The 20,415-nt window shown below is 44.5% G+C and overlaps 1 protein-coding gene across 2 annotated transcripts in view; it reads right to left on the bottom strand.

The window, feature by feature from the left end:
- Nucleotides 1-20,415, bottom strand: part of LOC306941203 (neurexin-3b-like) — a 317,329-nt gene that overhangs the window by 92,824 nt on the left and 204,090 nt on the right. For both annotated transcript variants that reach the window (XM_079526517.1, XM_079526516.1), the window contains exon 13: nucleotides 7,743-7,924. In XM_079526517.1, the coding sequence (XP_079382643.1) occupies nucleotides 7,743-7,924 (182 nt within the window). The remainder of the gene's footprint in view (nucleotides 1-7,742; nucleotides 7,925-20,415) is intronic.

The raw sequence follows: 20,415 nt of genomic DNA on the forward strand, positions 1-20,415 counted from the left end.
CTATTTACACTAGTAGATAGAAGAATCACCTCCTATTTACACTAGTAGATAGAAGAATCACCTCCTATTTACACTAGTAGATAGAAGAATCACCTCCTATTTACACTAGTAGATAGTAGAATCACCTCCTATTTACCTGATGCTGACACTAGTAGATAGTAGAATCACCTCCTATTTACCTGATGCTGACACTAGTAGATATAGTAGAATCACCTCCTATTTACCTGATGCTGACACTAGTAGATAGTAGAATCACCTCCTATTTACCTGATGCTGACACTAGTAGATAGTAGAATCACCTCCTATTTACACTAGTAGATAGTAGAATCACCTCCTATTTACCTGATGCTGACACTAGTAGATAGTAGAATCACCTCCTATTTACCTGATGCTGACACTAGTAGATAGTAGAATCACCTCCTATTTACCTGATGCTGACACTAGTAGATAGTAGAATCACCTCCTATTTACACTAGTAGATAGTAGAATCACCTCCTATTTACCTGATGCTGACACTAGTAGATAGTAGAATCACCTCCTATTTACCTGATGCTGACACTAGTAGATAGTAGAATCACCTCCTATTTACCTGATGCTGACACTAGTAGATAGTAGAATCACCTCCTATTTACCTGATGCTGACACTAGTAGATAGTAGAATCACCTCCTATTTACACTAGTAGATAGTAGAATCACCTCCTATTTACCTGACACTAGTAGAATCACCTCCTATTTACCTGATGCTGACACTAGTAGATAGTAGAATCACCTCCTATTTACACTAGTAGATAGTAGAATCACCTCCTATTTACACTAGTAGATAGTAGAATCACCTCCTATTTACCTGACACTAGTAGAATCACCTCCTATTTACCTGATGCTGACACTAGTAGATAGTAGAATCACCTCCTATTTACCTGATGCTGACACTAGTAGATAGCAGAATCACCTCCTATTTACCTGATGCTGACACTAGTAGATAGTAGAATCACCTCCTATTTACCTGATGCTGACACTAGTAGATAGTAGAATCACCTCCTATTTACACTAGTAGATAGTAGAATCACCTCCTATTTACACTAGTAGATAGTAGAATCACCTCCTATTTACCTGACACTAGTAGAATCACCTCCTATTTACCTGATGCTGACACTAGTAGATAGTAGAATCACCTCCTATTTACCTGATGCTGACACTAGTAGATAGTAGAATCACCTCCTATTTACCTGATGCTGACACTAGTAGATAGTAGAATCACCTCCTATTTACCTGATGCTGACACTAGTAGACGTAGAATCACCTCCTATTTACCTGATGCTGACACTAGTAGATAGTAGAATCACCTCCTATTTACCTGATGCTGACACTAGTAGACGTAGAATCACCTCCTATTTACCTGATGCTGACACTAGTAGATAGTAGAATCACCTCCTATTTACCTGATGCTGACACTAGTAGATAGTAGAATCACCTCCTATTTACCTGATGCTGACACTAGTAGATAGTAGAATCACCTCCTATTTACCTGATGCTGACACTAGTAGATAGTAGAATCACCTCCTATTTACCTGATGCTGACACTAGTAGATAGTAGAATCACCTCCTATTTACCTGATGCTGACACTAGTAGATAGTAGAATCACCTCCTATTTACCTGATGCTGACACTAGTAGATAGTAGAATCACCTCCTATTTACCTGATGCTGACACTAGTAGATAGTAGAATCACCTCCTATTTACCTGATGCTGACACTAGTAGATAGTAGAATCACCTCCTATTTACCTGATGCTGACACTAGTAGATAGTAGAATCACCTCCTATTTACCTGATGCTGACACTAGTAGATAGTAGAATCACCTCCTATTTACCTGATGCTGACACTAGTAGATAGTAGAATCACCTCCTATTTACCTGATGCTGACACTAGTAGATAGTAGAATCACCTCCTATTTACCTGATGCTGACACTAGTAGATAGTAGAATCACCTCCTATTTACCTGATGCTGACACTAGTAGATAGTAGAATCACCTCCTATTTACCTGATGCTGACACTAGTAGATAGTAGAATCACCTCCTATTTACCTGATGCTGACACTAGTAGATAGTAGAATCACCTCCTATTTACCTGATGCTGACACTAGTAGATAGTAGAATCACCTCCTATTTACCTGATGCTGACACTAGTAGATAGTAGAATCACCTCCTATTTACCTGATGCTGACACTAGTAGATAGTAGAATCACCTCCTATTTACCTGCATGCCATTCTGGATGGATGTAAAACTAGTATACAGTGGTAGAAAGTAAGTACACTTTTACTTAACCCATTTTGACCAGATTCTAAAAATGTCTTCTAAATCCTGACAGTTTTCTGAAAAAGCTATGTTTCTATGTCAGTCGTTCTTCGATTTTTCAAAAATAGCAGACCTACAAGCTCATAGCGCGCCACCGAGTGGCGCGCTATGAGCTTGTAGATCTGCTATTTTTCAATAGCTAAAGCATAACATAATGCTAACACCAAAAGGGGTTCCCGCCCAAAATGGGTTAAGTGCAATGTTGAGGTATTTGTACTTTGCTTGAGCATTTCCAATTTTCAATACTTTTATTTCTATTCCACTAAATCTCAGATCCAAGTTACTTTGTAGATTTTGATTATTATTATTACAAAACATACAATAACCACTTCAGCCCCATATACATTTCGGCCTTTTGAAAATAGCCGATCTAAATCTGTAGATCGATCTGCTATTTTCAACACATTATTATACATTTGAAAACTTGAAATGGGACATTCTGCATAATGATTACTTTTGGTACTTTTTTGCGACCGAAGGTCGCATTTACTATGAAATCCTCAACACACGTCCATCACGCCTCCATATATGGTTGCGTCCATGACATCCCGTGATTCTGCACCTTCTTCGTAATCGTAACCTCCTTGAGCATCTCAGAAGGGGGCTCGTACTTGGTGCAGTACTTGGTGCAGGTACTGGATCATGGTATGGCGGCTTATGACCGGCTGTCCATGTTGGCGTGCCAGCAGAGGAAGGCATCTGTCTTAATCGGGTATGTTATTCATCAGCAGATCATTTCGCGCTGGGACGTATAGACGACATCGCCAGGGGCCCTTCCCCATATATGAGGGAATGTCAATATATGGCCATATTGTGACAGTCTCATGATAACCAGTGTGGTTGCCGTGACGCGAGTCACACTCGCAAATGAACCAAGTTGGTACAACACAAGGATCTCCATATGTGGAGCTGACTATCATCACCTGGATGTCCATATATGAAGATCACGACACTGACCTCATCAAACCCTGGATAGCCACACATGGTTTGACGTACCAGATCTGCATATATGGAGCCGGCCAGCCACTCTACATCTGACCTCACGTGACACCAGATTAATAGTTTAACTCCTGCTTCTCAACTGTGCCGAATTAATAAGCTCTACAGACTGCGGTAACACCTGCAAGGAGGGTTTAAAATCAGCCTCTGTGCAGCTCGAGAGGCTGTAAGTCGAGTTGTACCAAAGGTTTACAACACTGATGATGTGTCCAAGTTCATGCATCAGTAGACGTTTAATTTATTACCGTACTTTTTGAAGGACATATTGAAGTACATATCGAGTACATTGATTACTTACATATTTAGTATTATTGATACTTTTACTTAAAAAAGTACCACCTCTCTTCAAGTGGATGGGGGGAAAGCGAGGAACATTGTATTCTGACTGTATTTTGTACCAGCTGTCCATCAGATTAGATCCTAGTGTGTGGGTGGCTTATAAGCTAATAGCCCTCCACCGTAGCCAGCTGATTCTGAAGCCTGTCACCTGCTATATGTGGGAAAGGCTAAGTAGTGCCTCTGGGCTTGATAAGACCTTTGGTGAGACATCTATCCAGAATGGGAGGCTGTAATGCCTTTAACCTTTTCCTCAGAGTCACTGTTACAGTAAGTGCAAGAAGCAGAACGCAAACCTTGACAAGTGTTGATGTGCTAATGCCATCATCGCCTAATGGCTCCTTTTGCCTGTCACTGTCAGGTGGCTTTGAGCTAGCATGCTTTTTTTGTTTTTTTTGCACAATTTCTAAAGAACTGCACAGGGGGAAAAGTGAATAATACTGCCTAAAAGGTACTGTGTAAATAATATAATTGCGAGGTCGCAGATTACTATGAAAACCTGCAAAACATGTCAGTCAGTCAGTCCTTCAGTCAGTCCGTCCATCCATCACGCCACCATATATGGCCGTCAGTCCATCACGCCTCGTGACACTCTCCATTATGGTCGTCTCCATATATGAAGATCACAATACTGACCTCATCAAACCCTGGATAGCCATAGAAGACTGGATCTTCATACAGATCTGCATACAGTATATGGAGCCAGCCAGCAACTCTACATCTGACCTCAAACCCTTAGATCTCCATATATGGAGCTGACCTGTTCTGACATTCCATATGTTGATCCGACCCCACCCGTCCTATGTCTCCCTTTTGACTGATACCTGTCCATTCAAACTCTAGACGGGCTCGCCCCAAAGTTATTAGCGCAGCGGCGCCCGGCAGCCGGTCCGAAAATTAAGGCCCGGCCCTAACTGTGCCCTAACTGGACCCTAACTGGGCTGGCCCGAAGCCCCGTATGGCCTTACTAATTAGCACACATTTTACGCCCTACCCGGCCCAGAAACGTCAAACAAAAGAAGGAAGAAATGGGCATTCCCAGACATGTTGTTTCAGCTTCTCGCCCCCAGGGCATACTGGTTGCATTGGGTTTAATTTCCCCTCAGGGTTTCTTAATGGTGAAAACATTCCCACTGAGCAATAGCCGGCTATTAGACGTGCGTCTAAAATTGGGAGAAAAAACGTCTAAAAATGAAAGTCTATTCTTAGATTAGACGTTGATTAGCGGTTGATTAGACGTCTATATATAGACGGTCTATATATAGACGTCTAATCAACCGCTAATCAACGTCTAATCTAAGAATAGACTTTCATTTTTAGACGTTTTTTATCCCATTTTTAGACGGCCCTTTAGACGAATATTAGACGTCTATTAGACCAAAAAAATGCTCAGTGGGTTGGCTCTCACTAACTTTTTTTGGAATTAGAGGTTTTCTATAAGTTAGTGTAGCAATGTCATGACACACTGTGAAGAAACTCCCGTCAGGTTCATATCAAGCTGTTCCAGTAAATAAATTGGTCAAAGCTCTGCTTGCATTCCCTCATAATAAATTCATTAGCATCCTGGGACTGCAGAAATGAAGACGTTGGCCGTGACTAGGAGCCAAATTAAAGAGTTACACAGCTTGGCTGCATGGTTATCCTGCGAGATGTGAAAAACAGAATTAAAAATGCAACCCCTTTGCTTCCAATCAGGAAGCCCACAATGACTAAGCCAGCCAAAAACAATGGGAGACTTTTCCCACATTGTCTATCTCGCCGCTTACTTGCTCTCTCTTTCTCTCTCCTCCGCCAACATAATTAACTCATTATACACATAACTCGTAGACACACATACGGGCCGTGGATATATTAACACACGGACACAACATACAGTACACACTGCCACAGGCATGCATACTGTATGTACGCGCCCTAGACTACACAACTCATACAGTCACATTGACAATATAGGATATAAACACTGCTATAGGCCTATCTCACAGCATATCCCCGCCCCCTTTCCACGCCCCCTTTTGGAGCTAGTGGTGTTATTTTTTCTGCGGTCCATAGACTTCCATGTTAAAAGAGGTATTTTCACAAGCCACAAACTACCGTTTTGTAAAGGTAAGGTTTATTCTACTTATTTGAGTTGTTATACCATTGTGTTTTCTTCATATTATTATCGGTCTTTGACATTTTAACATTAGGAAATGTACTTAGATTCTCCAGAGAAAAAAAGTGTAAATGCCTAATGTTAAATGACACCACTAGCTACCGGAAGGGGGCGTGGAAAGGGGGCTGTGAGATAGGCCTATTGCGACCGTAAGTCGCAGTTTCCCGTCAGTCCGTCATGTCTCGTGACACGCTCCATATAGGGCCGTCTCCATATAGGGCCGTCTCCATATATGAAGATCACGACACTGACCTCATGAAACCCTGGATAGCCATACATGGAGAAGACTGGATCATCACCTAGATCTGCATATATGGAGCCGGCCAGCAACTCCACATCTGACCTCAGCTCACGGACACCAAATGAATAGTTTTATAACTGCTGCTTCTTAACTGTGGCATATTAAGAAGCTCTGTTGTTTCAGCGCCCTCGGGGTGTCATGGTAATTAGTTATGCACTGGTAAATAGCCAATCCACATCTCACAACCTGTTGTGGTGCGATGTGTTTTGATCAGGCTATTTTACTGTAGGTGTGAGACGTGGCAAACAAACAAGTATAAATACAGTGCAGGAATTGGTTCTGGTCGAAGGTGCCACATGAAACATAGACAACCAGCAAATGTGCAAACAAAAAACATTGTGCAAACGGCAATATCAACCACGTATGAATAAACGTTGTAGTTGTAGAATCAGCATTTCTGTGCATAAATTCAGTTCAGCAGAAGGCTTGGGCATAGCCACGTGGAAGACTGCAATGATATCGCGCGCGTGCACCACGCACGCACGCACGCACGCACGCACGCACGCACGCACGCACACGCACACACACGCACACACACACACACAGAGCAAACGCATTTAAAACTGCATGCAGTTGGCCTTCATTGTAGCAGAGCAGATGGTTAGTTGTGCGAGCCACATGGCCAGCACTCAGGCGATGAGGGCAACTCATTAGGAGTAGAACGACGTAACGAAGCCTGGATCCTCCACCTCTACATTAACGTCATTCGTCACCACATCCGTTTCTCACCTCGCCTCGCTAATGGCCTCCAACCTCGATACACCTTGTTGCATTTATGAAGGACTGCCATACGAGTCTTATCTTTCAGTCGGTGGGTATGGCACCAAACATGAAGTCACATCTATATTACTATTTGCATGCATCAAGATAGAGATGGCAGGTTGAAAACATTCAATATTGACACACAGCTGACCTGCCCCGAATCCTGGCTTTTTCTACCATGTTTTTTCCCAGCATGTTGAAAACATGATGCATATGTATGGTTCCACACATTCATTATACATGCTGAGAGTCAGTTGGAATGCAGCGAGGAAGCAGGGGTGGGTGGTTTGGTCCGGGAAGAGCTGGGTAGCGAGCACGGATCTCTCTCTCTCTCTCTCTTTTAAAATCATTTTATGGATCCCCACAGTTTGTATAATTCAATGCTAGCCTGATGGCTTGGATTGAGCTGGAGTTCACTGAATGGCAATTCAGAGGCTTGTTTGCAAACCAGTGTTTGGGCGCCAGTTGCAGCTGCACAGATACGTGGATGTTTACTGCACAACAAGTGCAAATTAAGCCTGAATGAACTTGTTGCCCTGCTTATATTATAATGAGCCTATTGGTGACTTGAACCGCGCACGACCCTCGCTCAAGGCATGACGTATACCCCATGTTGAGCAAAGTCTTGAACCGCGCACGACCCTCGCTCAAGGCATGACGTACGTATACCCCATGTTGAGCAAAGTCTTGTCGAAGTGGCATACGTCAGCAGATCGAACGAGGTCTTGTTGATGCTCAGGGCTGAAACACGGGCAAACTTCCAACTACTGTTTATCCAAAGCAACAGGCGAAAAGATGGCCAACCGCAGAATGTGTTAAGTAATTTGCACTTACGATGTGGAGCATGATGTAGTCGCCCAGGCGCGGGGCGCTGTCGACGCGAACCAGGATGCCGTCCGTGAGGGTGGTGCTGAAGCCCACCGCCAGCCGGTCCGTCCGCGTGCTCGGCCTCTCGTTGTTGGGCCACGTGTAGGTGATCAGGCCGCCGCCCTTACCGAAGATATAGGTGGTACCAGCTGTGAAGACAGAGAGGGGGGGGGTAGAGGAGAACATCAGTTATGTTATTGGAGAGATAACATGACCATAGGGTTGGAATCTGGAAGTGGAGAAACTGGATCCATAACATTGAGGAACCGGAGTTGGTTCCATGCGGAAAGGTTTTTATCACAGTAAGGGTCCATTTTTAACCACCTATCGCTATAGGGAACCGTTAAGGAATCGGACCATTAAGAGGGCATCGTTAATGAAGCGGAATCGTTACAATCCTAAAGGATCCAAAACCTATACAAGACAGGAAAGAGAGGATGGGTAAGACATTCAGCGAATTCACAGAGGAATGTCTGTGTTCTGGAACCATTCTAACTAGACTCTGGGGAGCATGAGGTCATTACCAAAATGACACATTTCAGACTCAATCTAATCCACACTCCCACTATCGGAGAGACAATTCAAATCCCAATCAGCTGCAACGCCATATCGTTCTATTTTGGGACATTTAATGATATTCAACCACCTCCGCCTTTGGGTTGAAGGCAGGCTCCCCGAGCCCCATCTCTGACCTCTCCGGGTCTTAAATATAGCGCCTTCCTGGGGAATAACAGCCACTATGGCCAGAAACAGATAAGTCTCCCAATCCTCATGTATAATACATGAGGACTGCAACCAAAGAACAAAAGGCTGGCACAAGAAATGAGAGAGGGGTGAGGAACGGAGAAAAAGAAAAAAAAAGGAAAAGAAAAATCGAAGAACCTTCGTTGAGTTTAATTTGACAAAATGCGCTGCAGGAAAAAAAAGTGGAAGCAGCCGCCCCAAGACCAACGGGGGTCTCAGGGAGTTCTGCAGAACATAAAATGTCTCTCAATGCCACCGCCACTATGCAGATCCATGTCAGATAGATTACATAGTGTAATTGGATCAAACGTGGCCCTGAGCTTCGTCGACCCAATCTGCAGTAGAGTTTGGTTGTTTCTTTAGTTTGTAGTGTACACTGTAAAATGATGGGTGTTCATTTCACTGAGAGAGTGTAATGAACCCATAATGGTCCACTCTGAGATAGAATGAGCTACAAATGGATACATTAACACTGAGGATTTGACGGTGTAACCAGCTCCCTGGTTTTCAGAAGGTGGCATACCGGTCTCCTGTTCCACTTCATATTCCGATATAGCTTTGATCGATTGGCTCAGCAGCAGGTTTGAATCGGAAACGCTGAGACACCTGTGTTCACGTGTTTCCAGTTCAAATCAGCTGTTGAGCCATCGAATGCTGAACAAGGTGCCACCCTCTTAAAACCCAGGACTACAGTTATTCACAGAGCATATAGATTATAGAGCACCGAAGTCTGACATCACTGCCACTAGAGGGCGCCATCCCCTGCGTTATGTCATAGGGGAATCTTAGATTGCGTCATATGTGTCCCAGAAATAAACAAATCGCGATTTTACTCATATGGATATGAAGAATAATTGTTCTCCAAACACAGACGTTATCAAATGTAAGTCAATATCATAAACGTCACATATCTGCCATAGGTTCCCCTATATGACATTTTCAAGAGAGAAAATACCGCCGTGACCCAGGGGTAGTGGGAGTAACGTCAGGACTTTGGTAATTATTGAATTATTATTTCTTTAATTATTATTAAAGGGGAAAAAATGAAGAAAAAAGTTTCTCTCACGGTTGCAGAGTTCAATTCAAATACAACTTCAGAATACTCCCCAGAGCCCTGAGGTGCATCTGAATTGCAGCTGTGCATGCATAGGAATCCTGGAGTGTAGCTTAACCAACTCGTACACAGTAAAGCAAACAAAATGAAGAGATCAAAGGCATTAGACCTTGGGCAGATAGACTGGTGGGTACATGGATATGGGCGGGTGGTGCACGCCACGGTGGAAGCCCACTGCAGCCGGAGGACACTGGAAAGCATTGGGCCTCAGAGACGGATGTGGGACTTGCTAATGAAGTCCCCGCCACTCCTTTGCATCTCTGTTGTATTCATTTAGCTTTTGTTTTGCTTAGCTCGCCTCTCATCTGTGCCTACTATCTTCCTCTCCCTGTCCTCCGCTCATAATCGCTTAAATTATCTCTCTCTCTCGCATGTGCACACACACGCACACACGCACACGCACACACACACACACACACACACACACACACACACACACACACACACACACACACACACACACACACTCTCTTCCTTTCCTCTGGTAGTCACATGAACATCTGTCTGGTCTCGTGATAGGTGCCCAGCTGTCCCACCGGGATTCCCTACAGAGCATCCAACAATCTGCTCTGTGGGCCCTGAACGCCCCCGGAGACTACAGCAGCATATGGACGAGAAAGAGAGAGACTATGGCAACCACACAGCGGTCTCTATTTGCCGCCGGCCACGCCAACAGGTCTGCAATGTTGGCAATTTCCTGTCCTGGCAATGCAATCCATTGAAGACGCCTTGTTTTTTGTTTTTTTTGAAGGGACAGACAGTAGGCTGACAGGAAACGGGAGAGAGATGGGGGAAGACATGCAGTAAAGGCCGTGTCGGGCTCGGGAGTCGAACCCGCGGCACACTGCGACTGGATTACCAGTCGGGTGCCCAGACGGTTACGCCACCGCCTGGGCCCATTGAAGACGCCTTTACAGCGCGGCGCTAACTTTCTATAAGAGGGTCTGGCTGTGTGTGTGTGTGTTCTTCTGGCTGTATGTCTGTCACGAGGTACAGTCAGATATTAATTAGGGCTGACACACAAAAGTCCTGGCCTGGTTGACTTGTTTCCATTGTGGCCCTAGCTATATGCATTCAATTCGTCAACAATTCATTCATTTATTCATTTCCACGCATTGATTTGTTTTTCAATTATTTTATACAACCCGATTTAACCATGGGTAGCTTCATGCAACTGCTTCACTTAATAAAGAAGAACACTATCCATGCCTCCCATGTATCTGCAAACCAGTAAGCACAAAGGCGCCATGCAATGGCCATCCAGCCAATATCCGGCCCTCACAGGCTCTCCACAACACGGTTCAATACATCACGTTCACACCCCGGCGGGGTGGGGTGGGTTGGGGTTTCCCACCCACCGTGCCCGGAGTGTGAAGTAAGACACAAAATGGCCACCGTGCTGCGAACATGGTCAATGTCTGCCTCTCGAATGTCTCCAGGACAAATGCCATCGATTTAAGCTCCTGTATACTGTACACTAGTATACAGTGCAGTACATCGTGCATCGCCCCGACCTCACACAGCGCAGCCAGCATCTCGATCCCCTCTGCATGGTGGTGGTGGTGGTGGTGGTGGTGGTGGTGGTGGTGGTGGTGGTGGTGGTGGTGGTGGTGGTGGTGGTGGGCCCACATTACAGGCAGACAGCGGGGAGCAGGGTGCAGCGAGTTCATGCCAGATCTAGCCCTGCACTATAGCTGTCTCACTCACCATGAAAAGTTTTCTGCTTGCCAAAACCGCTCAGGCAGACTTCAGATCAGTTTCCCCCCCCTGCAAACAAGTTAACTCACAGCTAGGCTATACCACACACAGTCATCTTCTTTTCTGAGGGTGGAGGGGAGGTGGCGACGAGCAGCAAAGATACAAGCACCCTGGGGAGCCAATTACCACATTGAGGAGATTTACTTAGTGCATGTGAGAATACAGTGTTCCTTTTCTAACACACAGGCAAAGTGCGAACGTACACAGTAAAACACGTGGTGTTCATTTAACTCTGGGAGTGTATACAACATGTAGGCAAAATGAAACTGTGACACTCTTGGAGTTAAACTGACACCGAGGATTATATTGTGCACAGACTGAACTGGTGCACAGTCTGCACTGTGAGCACACATGACAGACCCACAACCCCAGCATTCCATTGCCTGCGTATGCACACACGCATGCATACACAAATACACACACACGCTCACACACAAACTCTCATGATGACACATTTTCACATGCAATCACACAAGGCTGTGTTTCTCTCCATAGAGATAGACTAGACAGAGAGAGAACCTGCGATAATAGAAATGTATCGCATTTCCCTAACAACCTGCTGAGCACAGGCAGCAAGGAACCAGACTGTGCGCACGCGCACGCGCACACGCACACACACACACACACACACACACACACACACACACACACACACACACACACACACACACACACACACACACACACACACACACACACACCTCCCATTCCCACCTCGAGGAGGACGCCTGCTGCATAATTCATAATGTCACTGCTGGGCATAAACCTCGTATCTATGGTTGAAACGTGGTTAGCTCAGTCTGTGGGTTTTATAAATATTTATCCGATGAAAAAGTATTAACAAGAGCTTGTGACAAAACAACTACACTGGATCCATCGGAATGCAGGTTCTAAACCCCCCCCCCCCCCCCATTTCCTGAAAAGTACAGTGGTTTTTGAGTGGTGTAAACCACTCCTACAACTGGCTTTTGTGTGCAGAAAAAAATGAGCATGGTTGCTATGTTCAAAATAATTTCTGACGTAATTAAATCACACCCGGGTGAACTGGATGACCGTAGCAACCATGCTCATTTTTTCTGCACAAAAAAAGCCAGTTGTGAAATCACATCCGGGTGTGATTTAATTACGTCAGACATGATTTCATTACGTCAGACAGACCTTACACCACTCAGTTCACACGGGTGTGATTTTTTTGGACATAAAGGGTTTCCGATATGCGCACACAGAAAATGATGGAGGGGCTATAAGTAACGACCAGATAGTGAGAGAGGAAGACACCGTGGTGGATGGATAGCGGCCGGCAACGGAGTAAAATGGAGGATGGAGTGCTACCAGAGCTTGTGAACCGGAACACCCAAGCGTGTTACACAGAGCAAAGGAGGCTTTGTCCTGCCCAGTCAAGCCTGAATACATGGGCCTCACATAATTGAATTTTCTGCTATTTTATTAGGGGAGTAATTAGATGAAAAGGGGTGGTGGGGGGGGGGGGGACTTTATCAAGAATTTTAGCATATTTGGCATCTTTTGGCATACATAGTGTACAATACTTTACTGTTATCCTCAAATCTCTCATCTCTGCATCCTCGCATTTGCCCTCACATCAATCATCAGTTTTCAAAGGCTTTTTTCCCCCCTTTCTCCATTAGGTGTTAGCGTAATGCAAATTAGAAGGTGTGAATAAAAATAGGAATACAGCCTGCCACCGTTTTTCAGCTACCGTAGAAAGATATCACATTACTGCTAAATAATCATCTAATAACTTTGACAGAAACTTTTCAAAAGGCCCGTCGAATGCAGGGTGCAAAGTGCAATAGGAGAGGAAGACAATCAAATGTGTAATTCAGTTTCCGGAAGATAATTTGCCTTTGCCAACCGCCACAGAAGAAAGAACTGCGAAATCATCTGAAAGGTGATTTATTTTTATTCTCTCTTTTAAACAACACCTTCCTCCCTATTCTCTTGCTTGGCGACTGTCGACTAATGATTCTTCTACGAAGCCTGACATACTGCAAGTGACCTTGTATAAATATATGCTCACCTAGGCAATCAGCTAAAAGCAATCTCCATTCCCCATACATTAATGTGGGGCTATGGAGTAACCTTGTTGGCTTGCACGCACCTCCTATATGTCCCTCTCTTGTAATTATCACAGGATTTTGTTTGTCCTTTGCATCGTAGGGACAAACAAACATGAACTAAGCAATAAATCCATTTTGTGTGTGATGTACACAGCTGAAATGAAATGTCAAACTATGATACAACATGCATGCTGCCTTTAACCCATTTTGACCTGAGATCAGATTCTAAAAATGTCTTCTACATCCTGACAGTTTTCTGAAAAAGCTATGTTTCTATGTCAGTCGTTCAATTTTTCAAAAATAGCAGACCTACAAGCTATTTTTCAATAGCTAAAGCATAACATAATGCTAACACCAAAAGGGGTTCCCGCCCAGAATGCGTTAAAACGCATGGCGGTATTATTTTCACAGTTATGAACTCCCTGGGAAAAAAAATAAAAACTTAACTAACTGCAGGGAAAATATCAAAGGAATCAAATCTACAAACAGATTACAGTACAAGATGTTTTTTTCTGGATCAGTGGGGGCTTTCATCACCATTTCTGAATAATATAATCTTGTCATAGCCAGTGGGTATTGGAGACAAGCCATTTGAAATCTAATTGTAACACATTGGGCCTCCATTGATTTGGGAGTTAGTGGAAGGGAGATGGCAAACCGTTTGAGAATCTGGACTTCTGCCCGTTTAGTGGAATGTATAAAAATAAATGAGTATATTTTTAGATGTACTAACTGTACTATGTGTGTCAGTACTCTGCTCACTTCTCATCTCATCTTCTGACCAAAATAGCCAGCCAAGAACCAACAACTTGCACTTAATAAACAAATACTTAAGCCCAACACACACCGTCTGTGAACGCTGCGCATCAAAACAGCCGCCTCCGTTATTTTCAATGAACCTATCCCACACCGGCGGCGTCAGACGCGCTCTGGCACGCGTTCACGACTCGCCTGACGCTCCGATACGCCGCTGTTCTATTTTCCAGGCGTTGCCGCACGGCCTCCATCCGAGGAATCGTGGGCGTGGCTGGCCAGCCGCGCGGTAGCGCGCCGCGTCCTGTGGGTGTTGCTGTGCGGCTATGACGCGCGGCAATACTGTGCCGCATCGCTGCGCACCCGCTTCACAGACGGTGTGTGTAAGGCTTTAGTTGACCAGGCTTGGTTTTGTACTTCATACCTCCCCTCTAGACCACGTGTCTTGGCCAAATATAGCCGATCTACAAGCCCACAACAAATTGAAATACTATTTTCGGCGATGAGTTCCCCTCAGATTAGGGTGTTGAAGTGGATATCCATTAAAGACTTTGTCAGCACTTGATCACCAGATTTTGTTAGAAAGAAAAGAAACCAAACAAAAAAAAGCCCCTCAAATGAGTCTCATTAATGAGTAAAGCTGTGCTCTAAAGGCACACATTAAAGGCATGTTGCTACGAAATTATCTCACAGGAGGGGAGAGAGAAGAGACATGAATGACTGATGCTTTTGAAATTAAGGCATGCTTGTAGAGCATGCCGCTGAAATGCACTGCTGCATTTCCCCGTGTTGTGATTCATCACCTCTGCAGTGCGTCTCTGTTTAGAGATTTCAAACGCCCGGGTCAAGGCCTCGGCCTCCATTTCCCAGAGACCCCTGGGGCCCACGAGAGCAGACAGCAGGTCAGGACACCTGTCTGAGGGACAGAGCTGTGTCCCTCTCTCCTACAGTAGCCTCCAGCAATGCCACCACCAAGGAAAGGAGAAGGAACAGCTAAATTAAAACATGATGTGTGTCTTGGGATGTGCAAAGCAACAGCCGTGGCTCGTGTGGATCTCAGACTTAACGTGACCCGCCTGTGATGATGTCATCTATGATGTCAGCATCTATGGTTTCAAGCGAGGATAACAGCTCCATTGATTAACATTAAATACAATTGAAGTTAAATATTTCAGAGATTATAAACAATATGCCGACAAAAATAAAAAAAATAGTAGAGGTACTTATGTGGCCTACAGGCAGCATGCATACAAAGTTGGTGCTCATCTGTCCTTCCTTCCTTCCATATATCCATCCATCCAGCCATCCCAAAAACTACTTTTGATTAGATTTTGGTATCTAAATGCTAAATGCTTATCCATCATTCATACAAGACTAAAAACTAAAATGAGTGCGTAAATAATGCATACTGTACATATCACGTCTGGTTTAGTCCTCCAAGATTCCATAGGGGAGAAAATAGTCAAACTCACCAGGCAGGCCAGGAACTCACCACTTGGTTGCTAAATCAAACATCCTACCACAGATTGTATGCAAGTATTGTATGTCTTTCATGCAGCTATTTTTCTGGCATATCACATCTCATTCAAAATGAATTAATACGTGCCTTTATTGATAGTACTATCAAGTGAAGATGGACAGGAAAGAGGGAGAGAGAGAAGGGGAGAGACATGCAGCAATGGTCGTCATGAACGGGACTCGAACACGCAGCACGCTGTCAGGCCAAAGCCTTTATGTGGCATGTGCCTGGACCACTTTTGGGCGGGAACCCCTTTTGGTGTTAGCATTATGTTATGCTTTAGCTATTGAAAAATAGCAGATCTACAAGCTCATAGCGCGCCACCGAGTGGCGCACTACGAGCTTGTAGGTCTGCTATTTTTGAAAAATCGAAGAACGACTGACATAGAAACATAGCTTTTTCAGAAAACTGTCAGGATGTAGAAGACATTTTTAGAATCTGATCTCAGGTCAGAATGGGTTAAGCAAGTGGGGAAAAAAAGTTCCTACAATCGGTCAACCCTCACCACAGCAACTAAAACGAACTAAAACCATACAAAAGGTTGAAAATAGTAATATACTGTAGCACAAGGTCATGTGTAGGAAAAAGTTTATTTTTACACCATTATAAAATTGTTGACTCAGATCATGACTCAGACATTACCTCCCATGCACATCTATCGCCGACACACCAAACAAGACAAACTTGACTCAGACAAAAAAAAAAACACAAAAACTATTGAGCTTGTTAAACTTTTTCACATCATAAAAACGAATCAATACAAGCTGGGAGATGTTATTCACATCTCTCTCCACGAGTGCACACACACCGCTATCGGACGGGACGCAGCAGGGCCTCTTCCATGGTGCATGTCTGCTATAATTGGGTGTTTGGATTTATTTGGGCAACGAGGGCACCACGCTGGGAGGAAAACCTCCTGGTAGACTGCTACAGTCTGGCCAGTCTGCACTGGTCAATTTATGGGCCGATAGTGTGGACTATTGTGGACTCTCCTCGGGACATTATTGACCAATTATGTGACACCCGCAGTGAGTCAGTGCGAGTGTGTGCGTGCGTGCGTCCAAAACCACACTTTTTTCAAAGATGGAATGCCAAGTCAAGTCACTCATTCCATGCAAGGGACAGAACTATAGCTGGTATTGTTAAATAAACTAGACAAACGCATATACACGCACAAACCCACGCACGCACCTCCACTCTCACGTATATTATCTCCCCTCGTTATCTCTGGGGTTTTCCACAGTGCTGGACCCCCTGGGGGGGACTGGAAAAAAGAACACACACAGTTTGATGTGGCTGAATATTCTGCCGGAGAAGAAAAACCTACAAAAAAATTTAATAATATACAGTATACACATATTGTACATACTGTATGTATCCCGAAAGTGGGGCGGAAAATATAATTGCCTCCTCAGTCACGTTCAATAGAGCTCCATCAGGGCAATTCTTTCTCCGTGCCATGTTTAATACATGTGAAATTATTGAGGCTGCCGTCCTTCATGCAAACGACAATAAAGATTCCTTGACACAGGAATCGAATTGTGGGACACTGAAGTGTGTAATCACTGGGATTTATCTCCATTTTACAACCCCTCATCATTTCATAATTCATATTTCCAACTGTTACCCCTCTCTCCTCTGGGATGCGGGCGAGGGACTCACTAGTGATTGAATGTTTTTTCTCTCTCTCTCTCTCTCTCTCTCTCTCTCTCTCTCCCTCTCTCTCTCTCTCTCTCTTGGATCTAGCGCCAAGGAGAAAGTTACCCCAAAAGATAAAAAATAGATGCAATTACAATGTGCATGTCCAGTACACATGTTCCTACGAGAGTGTTTGTGCGCTTCTGTTTATGCATAATGAACAGATTCAAGTGTGTGCGTGTGCGTGCGTGCATGCCGCCGTGCACACGTGTGTGCATGAGGCCGTGCATGCGGCCGTGCACACGTGTGTGCATGAGGCCTGTGCATGCGGCCGTGCACACGTGCGTGCATGCGGCCGTGCACGTGTGCATAATTGAGTGTGTGGTGTCACCAGGGTATGCCTGTGGTGGAGATGTGTCCCATCTCTCCTCAGCAGCACTGAGCAGAATGCAGAAGATGATTGATGGAGGGCAATGTCTTGTGAAGAATGGCTATGGGAAAGAAAACAACCGGCCGGAATGATTTACACCGCCTGCCCCACATCATAATAAACTGTAGTATTAGTGTAGAATATGAATTCATGCACCAACGACGATAGTAATAGAAGTAGCTGTGGTACAGAGAGAGAGAGAGAAAGAGAGAGTTTTCTAGCATGAAACAGTGGTATAAGACAGGTGAGTGCAGGTATTTTAGTGAGGTATAGGGAATATGACAGATGTCTAACCTCTGGCACTACCATGAAGACAAAGGGATTTCGATTTTAACCGTCTTCATCCCGTCTTGCAACCAGATTCATCTCTTACTCGCAGTTTCGGTTTACTTTGGACAGAATATTGACCAGACGACCATCATCAGTAAGTACATCTTTCAAACTAAAATGTTACAAAGACAACACGGAGATGATAGCAGACCGATCAGTGCGTAGACTGCTGCGTACGTAGTCGTACATCCAGAATAATCGCAACTTTGCCAGCTTGATTCCGCCCTGCACACGTGTCTAGTCCCCCCCTCCCTTTCCTGTCTCTCCACTGGCATATCTAAACAAAGCAAAAACTGCCCTAAATACAGTGAGCTCATTTTGCAGCAAAATAGAAGCTGAGATCCTGAGCGTCAGTCGTGTTTCCCAAGCAGAGAGAGGATTCCCACTCTCACTTGAGCACGCTCATTGGGGCATTTCTCTCAATGGCCAAGAATGGTCACGCTCCTGACATTATATACCACTGATACTGAAATGTCACTGAGGTCGGACAGAAACCTTGTATTTCACTTCTCTGGGGGGTTCTTTTCTAGTTTTTCTTTTCGTAAATCAATGCTCTATACTTTGTCATACTAGAGTGTCACACAACAGTTGCAAAAATAGCAAACCAATATAGCAGACAGTGTGAATGTGTAGATCTGCTTTTAAAGAATAAAATAAATACAAATAATAAGTGAAAGTCAAAGTGGTTAAAGCCTCACTATAAATTTTTCATGAATAAAATGTAAGTCCAATCTGTATGGTATGTATGGACTTGAGTATGTTAATACAATATAACTTATACAATTGGAGTGGTTGTATTGTCTCCCTGCTCTTCTATCGAGACATTTAGATCGTGTCAAATGTCATTATATCTCACCTACAGACACATGCTCTGACACTAATTTTGACCTCATGGTCAAGATTCAATTTGTCCCCTGAGCAAGCAAGCAGACCGGCTCTGTTAGCTCAATGGTAAAAATGTCAGCACTTGCGAGGGAAACCTCGTTCAAATCCGGGGTAGAAGAGGAAAGCTAGTGCTGCTTTAAGTCTGACTGTGGGTTTTAGAAATATTGAACGAACAATGAAAAGTATTTACAAGAGTGCGTGATCAAATAATAACATCACTAGATCCTTTGGAACGCAGGCTCTATCTTCCATTCCCCGACAAGTAACGGTGTTGGAGATACACGGTTTCCGCCCGACAGCAACCATGTTAACTCCATTATTGCCCGCTAGGTGGCAGCATAAGCACACCTAACGCGTGCCACCCGTCCGCTCTCACTGTATGATCCTTGTTTCATTTCCGGGTTATTCTGTTGTCGTGAGGACATTGACCGTTAGCCGTAAGCTCATACCGCTTAGCTCTCGTTAGAAGCAGTTACAGTATACATGTGCGCAGAGATGTTCACAAATGATTTACGATGGCCGGGATGCGCGACAGCTCACCATGGACAGCGCTCAAAGCTTTAGAGATACAAGGCTTTGAAGATCCTGTTATAATGGAGGCTCAATGTAGCTGGATTTAAAAATCCCATAGCTTGAGGACGGAAGCAAACGGAATAGCAACCGGAGCAATGCTAAAAGGTAAATTGACGGTCGCTGCTTTCATATACTGTATGAGTATACAGTTGTCTGCAAACATGTACGTAGTTAGCATCTTTAGTACTGTACCTTAGCCTAGGGCTAGGATTATCATCGTAGATAGCAGAGAAAAAGTTAAACATTGCAGCTGCCTCTGTGCAACAGCACTCAACCAAAACCAGGGGCTCCAAAAGTGCACCCTTCAACGTGACACAAGACGAGACGGCTCTATCAAGAAGATCTCCTCCTTCCATCACCCTTCAGCAGACGCTGACATGCTTGACAAGCTTCAGCCATGACGAGCAGCTTGATTTGCCATCTGCGTCGCTGACGCTGCGGAGGAAGTGGAGAGAGATGGAGGTGGAGGTGGCGAGAGAAACGAGAGCATAGGAGGGATCGCCGTTTCGCAGACAGAGAGGAGAGGAAGAGAGGAAGGAAAGAGGGAGGAGACAGAGTGAGAGAGGGAGAGCCTCGGCCTGGGCTGGTGCGACATGCACAGGCTCCGTGTCAAATCATCTTCAGGTAGGCTCCAAGCAGGAAGCTACTAGACATCTATATTAAAGAAGCAGTCATGTAACTCTCACAGGCGTGAATACACTACCTCCCATACTTCCACACACACACACACACACACACACACACACACACACACACACACACACACACACACACACACACACACACACACACACACACACACACACACACACACACA

Source organism: Electrona antarctica (genome assembly GCF_951216825.1).
Source record: "Electrona antarctica genome assembly, chromosome: 17".
Lineage (NCBI taxonomy): Eukaryota > Metazoa > Chordata > Actinopteri > Myctophiformes > Myctophidae > Electrona > Electrona antarctica.